This window comes from Notothenia coriiceps, unplaced genomic scaffold, assembly GCF_000735185.1.
Source record: "Notothenia coriiceps isolate Sejong01 unplaced genomic scaffold, NC01 NC01_scaffold00013403, whole genome shotgun sequence".
Classification (NCBI taxonomy): domain Eukaryota; kingdom Metazoa; phylum Chordata; class Actinopteri; order Perciformes; family Nototheniidae; genus Notothenia; species Notothenia coriiceps.
Genome location: NW_011346104.1, coordinates 1 through 9,197, shown reverse-complemented (window position 1 = coordinate 9,197; position 9,197 = coordinate 1). Strand labels below are relative to the sequence as shown.

At 41.5% G+C, this 9,197-nt stretch overlaps 1 protein-coding gene across 1 annotated transcript; it reads left to right on the top strand.

Annotated features, from left to right (window-relative positions):
• Positions 1 to 1,360: 1,360 nt before the first annotated feature.
• Positions 1,361 to 6,156, top strand: LOC104947924 (1-phosphatidylinositol 4,5-bisphosphate phosphodiesterase eta-2-like; the record flags this gene model as incomplete). The annotated part of the gene is made up of 3 exons (XM_010774047.1): positions 1,361 to 1,507; positions 5,248 to 5,491; positions 5,988 to 6,156. Coding segments are annotated over 3 exons (560 nt in total), but the record flags the coding sequence as incomplete, so codon positions are not given.
• Positions 6,157 to 9,197: the final 3,041 nt, after the last annotated feature.

The following is a 9,197-nucleotide window of genomic DNA, read 5'->3' as shown; positions in this document are numbered from 1 at the left end:
CTAAAGAGACGTGTTACCATGGAAACCAAACAATGGTGTAGCTGTATTAAAGTCTGAGTGGAAACAGTCCTGAGTAAATCTGATTTTGTCAGAAATCGGGAGAAATGCGGGACAAATATGACCCCGGGAGGAAACCGGGAGAGGGCAATGAAATCGGGAGTCTCCCGCGAAAATCGGGAGGGTTGACAAGTATGCCTGCTGTCAGTGCAGTCATAAAAGCGCATGAATTAGGCTGTATGTGTATATGCTCGGAAAGACACACACACACACACACACACACACACACACACACACACACACACACACACACACACACACACACACACACACACACACACAGACACACACACACACACACACACACATAACGCTTACACTGCAGGTGCGCCGCGTTTGGGGGTGCGGGTGCTAGTGGAGCCTCGCAGATGGGGGTGCTGCAGCCCCCTCAGCACCCCCCCTTCCCGCTTCCATGGTGCTCAGTCTGAGTTCAGGCTGAGTTTCGCGATGTCTCACTGTCTCGCAGACCCCACGCAGCAACCAGGAAACGACACCAGTAATGGAGCTCACACTGTCCCCTCCTCAAAGCAGCGAGCCCCGCAACGTCCCACCAACACGGCACCCAGACCCCACGCAGCATTCTCATCTGTTTGTCATTACTGGTGTCGTTTTCTGGTTGCTAGATTCATCAGAACAGAGTGGGCGAGCTGACCAATCAGAGCACAGTGGGCTCATAGGGAGGGGGGGGCAGGAGCTCCAACAAGGCGTTTAGGACAGAGAGTGAATACCGGTGAATACACATACTATACAGAGATGCTGTATGAGAAACCAATGTGAGTTTGGAACATTGAACAATGTAAATCTATTCTATTAGACCTCAACAATGGAATTATGATCAGTAGAAATGGCCAAGACATGGGACCTTTAACTTTAAGCCGCCATGAAAATCCCCCACATTAGAAAATATCTCCTGCTCGTATTGATTTTCTCTGTCGTTCCGTGCAATGTGAAGTAGAGATTTTGTTAAAGGGCTTTTGTGTAGGAATTGCCTCTCGTTGTCATCTATCTTCTCTCCCTTTCTCTTCCTCCCACGGGACCAGCAGCCCCCGTCAGCAGTGACAGGCACATCCAATGCATTTGCATAGCTTGGTGTTCCTGTGGGTGTATAAGTAAATAAATGTGTGTTACATGAGAGCCCGGATGGAGGTTTTTAGCAAACACACGCTCAGCCTTGTGAATGAAATCATGTTGTGCAAGCACATTTTGAGGCTGTCCCACACTTTCTGTTACAATTCTGCTTTGCTCGAGTGGTTTCCCTTCTGACAACCTTTTTTTTTGTCTGTTGTTTTTTTCTCGCCTGCAGTGGAGAAATGTATGAGCTCCATGCAGATGGGGACCCAGATGGTGAAGCTCCGCGGCGGCCCCAAGGGACTGGTGCGCTTCTTCTATCTGGACGAACACAAGTCCTGCATCCGCTGGAGGCCCTCACGCAAGAATGAGAAGGCCAAGAGTGAGTGTGTTCTTCCCCCTACAGTCACCAATTCAATCTGTCCTGCGGAGGGCAATGTAGTTGCAGTTCAGAATTATGAAAAGTCATGTGTGCCATAGGTTATGTGTTAGGAAAGGGCTGAGTGTTGCCTCTGTGCAGCTCTTAAGTGCAAAAACACATAGTCACACACCTAAGTGAAAGAACAAACAACTGTTAACACATTTATGAATTAAAACTTAGAGTGCATTTCATTCTGATGAAGTATTGTGGTGCTGCAGAGAAATCCCACCTTACAAATCATCATATTCTACTGAATCTATTCCATTGGTTGACCAATCACAACAGAGCCGGCCAGCTAACCAATCAGAGCAGACTGAGCTCTGATTTCAGACAGAGGGTGAAAAGAGGTGCTGCAGCACAGGCATTATGAGAAAAGTAAAGAGCTTTTTGAACATTAAAGCATGGAGACATGTCAGAGTAGAGACACAAAATACTGATATAATAATAATCCTTATATTTATTATAGCGCTTTATCAATGACTCTCAAAGCGTTTTACAAATACACATTACACCTACAGATCATACATACATGTAATGGTCATCTACTGTGGACAATACCCACAGGAGCAAGTTCAGGTGAAGTGAACCTGAAAAGGAGCATGATTTGGGCCCTTTTAACAAAACATACTTTTTTGGTACAGATCCTCTTCAAACAATCACAATAATCATTGAATGCATGTTCCAATTATACAATAATAATCAACATTTCCGATATCAAAATCCTATCGCAATTGCAATATCAGTCATCATAATTGCAATTAGTTATTTTTTCCAATTTTATCTTGATTGATCTTATCTAACAGGAAATCCAAAATCCATATGAACAAACCCCCACATTGGTTTGGGCCTGGAGCTGCTGCAGGATACTGTGGAGGAACAGAGCCATTACCCTGTGGTCTTAGGATAAGTGCTATCATGAATCTGGAAAGTATTTGGACCATTTAGATGTTGCTCCTACAGTAAGCATTCCCTCAGGCTTGGAAGTGTTCTTGTTATTTAGAACTGGACATGTATTTCCCCTGCACACTAGTTCGTTGAAACAGGCAAAACAAACAACTTCCTGCAATGTTTTAGAATGAAAGAAGGCAGAGGAGGGTCTTAGCAGCGCTCGCCGTGAGAGCGTCTCCGGGGACTTAGGGATCAGTTTCCTGTTGCTCTTCCTCCTCTGTAGCCCAGGATTTAATAAGCTTCTTAAGCCGATTTAATTATTCATCAGCTTTAATCTGCCCAAACAGTGTTTTACACACACTTGCCACTAAATGGAAATGACAGGGGGGTTGGGGCGTCCTTTAAAGACATTCAAGCTAAATCACAGAATGTGTCCTTAAACCTTTAGGGTTGGATAAGTAATAATTCAAACAGAAATATCTATGCAATCTTCGCAATAACTCCTATGAAACCTCATATTTTTTTGCATGAAGGTAAATAAGATTATTCCGCACACCAGTGACTTAATATCTCTTAATCCACCCACAGCATTATTCTGATCATCTGAGACTGGAGCAGGATTGATCTGCTGTCCTCTATAAGCGCTGTGTTACACTCACTCAGATGCACTTGTGTCCTGGTCCTGATTTCGTTTCAGATAGATACATTAAGAAGTGAATAAATACTTTGACTTCAAAATGTGTGGAAAAATAACTAATATAAATGAACATCAGAATATCAGTGTGTGCTGTGTCAAAGTCTTAAAAAATGTTTAACCCTGTGTGGCTCCTTTTTTTTAATTTAGTAGTAGTGGTAGTCGTAGTAGTGGTAGTAGTGATTGTTGACACAGATCAGGTATACCCAGTCGGAATCTAAGAGGATATTTATCCTAAATATCTTGGTTTCTCATTTTCTAAGGTCACATTGTTCTGTAGTATTACATCATACACTTAATTGAAAACATCTTATTAATGATTATTTATTTGCATTGAATTCGATATTGAGGTAATCCAAAAGTAACAGAAAGTAATCAGGTTACATTACTTTTACATTTTGACACTAAGATTACGTTACTGATTATGTTTTTGGAAATCTTAATTACATTTTTAAAGTAACCCTAACCACAGGAGGTAGAGCTGTGGTCCACCAATCAGAAGGTCAGTTCGTTTCAACATCTCAATGTGTTCTTGGCAAGATACTCAACCCCAGATTCCCCCTGGTGTGTGTGTGTTTATATCCCGAGCCTCTGCCTCTGTATGTAAGTACTGCTGTGCATACATATACCCGTGTAGAGCCAATGGCATGGCTGCAGACATTGTGTTCAGTCTTCTTGTTGGATTCAATATTGATCAGACTGTCACATAATACACGTCAAGGCTTGCCAGGTCATCAGCTGTGAGATAGAGAGGAGCACTGACAACCACATGGGAGCACACACAGCAGCTTTGACATCCAACACAGACACACAAACACACGTGCGTACGCGCACGCACGCACGCACGCACGCACGCACGCACGCACGCACGCACACACACACACACACACACACTCTCTTGTGGCAGGACGCTGGCTAGTGCCGCCCTACACACACACACACACACACACACACACACACACACACACACACACACACACACACACACACACACACACACACACACTCTGTATAAAAACCTCAGGTTGTGTACCAAACAGCCCGTGGGAGGGTGTGTGTTGCTATAGCTGCAGGAGGAATGAGTGTGTATAATGTATCCTTGTACTGTGTATGACTGAAACGAATAAATATCTGAATGATACTTGCATAACAATTATTTGAAGGTAATGGATGTTTTTTTAGGAATTGAACCAGGTCCACTAAATGTCCCAATTAGCACGTGGGCTGAGCTCACAACAGGAGTACTTATCGTGTGCTCGCCGTCATGGGGAAATTGAATTAATGACTGGAGGCAGTGTCTTCCGGTAAAATATCATTACCATCTCATAAATGTTGAATCCTCCGTTTCACGGAGCCTGAAATAGGATGGAATCATTTCCCCATTAAACCATCCCTTTGTCCACTACAATTAATTCACTATTTTGCCAGAGGGGGAAATTGTGAAAACCAATAGAGTGCTGAAGACTGCAGAAGACTGCTGGTTTCATTATCCTGAGTTTTGCTTGTTTTTTTAAATAGGTTTCATTTTGTATCAGCGATTGATGATAGGCCTCCACAAGGCTTAACATATTCTGGATCTACCTACTCTATGGGAGGAGGAAGAATAGAGAAAAGTTGCAACACCACACACCAATAGCCAATTACCAAATAAGTCATGCATTCAAAAATGCACTTGCACAGTATTATCAACGAAAATGTACTGAAAGTATCAAAAGCAAAACCCATTAGGTGATTCAACCTCCACTAAATGTCTTCGCTGATTTACATTTTTCCTATTGTTGTATTGTAAAAAAAAATGTGTGGGAGAGAAACTCCCTCTGGAAGGAACACAGGGATTTTAGCCTTTACAGACCATTTACAGCATATTACAAGAAATGGGAAAACTCCAAAAAGTATAAAAGGGCCCCTTAAGGAAAACTTTTTCTATCCCATGCCTCACATGTGTCTCACACAGCACAGACACGATCCCGTTTATACAGAAATGTTGTTAATAAAATACCTAATAAACTGTTGGATGATTCAGTAATTGATATAGATGTGATGATATTGGAGGTAATGTATTCCTTCAAATAAAAGCACTTTGTTACATTCCACCACTGACTTCCTGTCTCTCCATCAGTCTCCGTGGACTCTGTGCGGGAGGTGTGTGAGGGGAAGCAGTCAGAGATCTTCCAGCGCTACTCCGAGGGCAGCTTCGACCCCAACTGCTGCTTCAGCCTGTACTACGGAGAGCACATGGAGTCCCTGGACCTGGTGTCGGGCACCGGGGAGGAGGCCCGCACCTGGATCACCGGCCTCAAGTACCTGATGGCCGGCATCAGTGACGAGGACAGCCTGGCCAAGAGGCAGCGCACCCGAGACCAATATCCTTCAGCCATACAGAAAGGGCGAGAGGGGGGGGGGGGGGGGGGGGGGTTCACACATGGGCTGGTGATTTCAGGCTGCAACCACCTGTAAATATATATTTGTGTATATAATGTAGAGATCATTGAATTTCTAACTACATCCCTGTCGTACGGCTGCCATCACCACCGCTAAGCTAAAGGCAGCTAATGTTCGTCTTAATGGCGCTTAGCAGTGTAATTTAGCCTTGTGTTAGCATCAGCTGTTTTTCACCAGTGGGGTACATACCGACTTGTTTTATGTCATGGAACAAAACATGAAAATCTCTAAAGTTGTTGTTAACCGTAGACCCTATTCCTATTTCAGGCTTCTAACAAAAAAAAACTTTTTTGACATTGAATGCCGTTGACAAGGGAAACGGAAGTGGTGAAATGCTAACTCATTTCTGGCTTTTGGAACTCATTCATGCAGCTCTCTACAAAGTGTCCACCTTTCCTTAACCCTCGGTTTGGTCACATGGCTGAAGCAGACCTTCACGGAGGCCGATAAGAACGGTGACAGCAGCCTCAGCATCGGAGAGGTTATGCAGCTGCTGCACAAACTCAACGTCAACCTGCCCCGACAGAAGGTCAAACAGATGTTCAAGGTAAGACAGGAATTATTTACTTTATTTGATCATTTTACAGTAATTAGTGTTCATATTTTGCTTTTAGGTTTAATATAGTGTTGAAAGTTTAAAACATTTAAGCATAAGATATGGAATAGGATCAAGAATGCTTAATAAGTACAGCAGTACATCATCTGCGTTTGTTGGTCATGATCGGTTGTTTGTATGATTTGTATTGTTTGCCGACTATTGTGTTATGGTAAATGTTGCGGCCACAAGGTATTGTGAGACAGCATTTTCTCCTTTCCTTTCATAAAGGATGGTCCAGTGTTTCCTAAGCTAAAGTAGATAATAAAGGAAGCCTCAAAGCTCATTTTTATCATCTGCAGTGCTTCTCAAACTGTTTTCAGTAATGTACCCCCTTTGAAAATTGTTCTCATCCAAGTACCCCCTGACCGACCCCAAACATTTTTGATAGTAAAAGCCTATATAAATAATTACAATATAGTGATGTTCCATCAGTGTGTGATTTATTAACTCCTTCATGCATGAATTACAACAAACTAAGGATATTTTCATCTTTATGCATGAAAACAAAGAACATAACAACATTTTTTTAAAACAGATTTTTCCAAGGAGTTTTTCAATTGAAATAATATATTTTAACAAACCAATGAACAAAATGATATTTTATGAAAAACTATAAAATGCAAACCACAAATTTGACATGTTTATATGAGGACCGCCTTGGTGGTTCTAGGAATATTTTATATAAAATCGTGTTTTCTATTGAACTTATTGCACTAAGATTATTTTTGTAATCATGCATGCTATTTTTGAAATTAACCGATTTTCTTATATCTCACGTACCCCCTGCAGTACCCCAATATACTAGGACCCTAGGGGTCCGCGTAACCCCATTTGAGAATCACTGATCTAGAGAATCCAAACTAGGAAGCCTTGGCCTAAAACCTCAAAGCTGGAGGTCATAGGTGTCGGTACATTTGGTTAGGAAGGTCTATTAGAGTAACACACAACAGGTGGATTTAATGATGGGATTGAACTGACTCACAAAGCATGCTTACAACTTTAACCTCTAAAAGGAATAACTAATAATCCGTTTTAAATGTAATAAAGCTTTATAGCTAACGAGCAGCACACAGCGGTCCAGACTGTAAACAGCCTCATCAGGTCACTAGAGTCTGCAGTGTACTTCCTGGCAGGTTGTAAAGACTCTTTGACTGACGGCTGCAGATGTTGGCAGACTCTCAGCTCAGACTCTCAGCCTGTGCTCCACAGCAGAGGATCAGCATGCTGCCGTCTGAAGCGTGTTCTTCAGCCCCACCCCCCCAACAGGGCAGCTCACCCATATGGTGCTGCTGGGACACAGATGGTCTCTGGTGTAATGCAGGGTAAACACACCAGGGACTGATCTGGCCCTGTACCTGTCTGTGGACACTAATGGAGATTTGTGTGTTGACAATCTCTCTGCTGTTTTACCGGCTTAACCTACTTACAGTGGAGAGAAACCTGTGCACCTCCTAAAGTTTGAACTCCTTCACTGCTCAGTCTGTGACAAGGAAAACCTGATCAGATGTAATCAGAGCAAATATCTTAACATTAATCAGGATATGTACGATGCACCAGGCAATTATGTTAATCAGTAAAGACAAAATATACATAAATGCATTTTCTTTTTGCATGTCTGTTGTGAAAACTCCTAATAAACCCCCATATTTTCAATATACCTATGAAAGCCATACATCCAATGAATTCCCTAAGTTTCTTTTATGTGTTGAAATAGTGTCAGGAAGCTTTGATTATCCTACAGCTCACAACAGTTCATTTAATAGAGCAACGACATATTTAAAAAAACTGTCTCATTAGATACAAAATAGCATGAAAAATGTCCTGCTAGAAATGCTAAGCGGCAGTTAAACAGCAAGCTACACAGTATAAAAACAATACTCAAGAGGTCTCTCTTCGCAGCAAGTGAAATTTTTACCACACATAGTAATTGTCATGGTGCCATGAAAGTTAACACTGCCAGCGACAACGTCACGTTACTGGAGAGTTATAACAGTCGTTTGTTACAAAGCTACATGAAACATTCAATTATAAAAACAGTCACAATACAATGAGACTGCTACTATAGGGACTATATATCCTGGCATATGAATACAATTGGGCTTATTAGATCCACAAGAGTGTCAGCTTGGTAGTCATTCCTAATTGATGCAGTTCTTAGACTGTTTAGGGACCTATAACGCAGAATAGAATATTTTTAGAATATGCATCATTTTAGTTTGGAGCGTAATTTGCCTTCTTCCCAACAATCTAGCATGGCATGTTTGGTGGCAATAGATTTTTTATTTTTGGCCAGGTTTCATATGATACCACTTTTTTGATGCTATAGCCTCTCACAGAAAGTAAAGTCAGGTCTGCTCTCACAGGTTAAAACAACAACAGGTAAAGAGGTGGCAGAAGAAGAAAAGATGAATCATATCATTTAACATTTGCAAAACATAGATAGACAAAAGTGAAGATGGGGTTATTGATCCCAAAAGTGAAATTGCTGTGTCACAGGCTGCAGACATCACATAAATCAAACAAATATAATAATAGTGAGGTTGGAAGGAAGAAGATATAATGAAAAAAGACTGATATCAAATACAAAAACAGTTGAGAGCAGAAATCTAAAAGTAATCTGTTTTAATTACAATTGATACCCAATGTGATGTTTAATTAGTGCCATTCAAGTATTTCTCATTATTCATTGCAAGAGCATCGTCCTGGAATAGCCTGTACATGAACCCATAGATTAACGACGGGCACTGGCAGTGCTAATAAATCAGAGGTATAACTGAGTTCATTAAAGTTCAAATGTAATGTAACTGTCATTGGTTTGGTTCCACCACTAAGTGACTAAACGCATCTGGTATAAGCCCCTCAGTAACATGCTGAGGGAGGATGAAAAGTGTATACCTGCACCGACATTAATGCTCTTATAGTACCTCAAGTACACTGTAAGACCCAACTTGTTGTTTCAACTTAAATATTTGCGTATCCATGCTGCGAAATAATTTTACGTCAAGACAACAAAGACAATTGAGTTAACT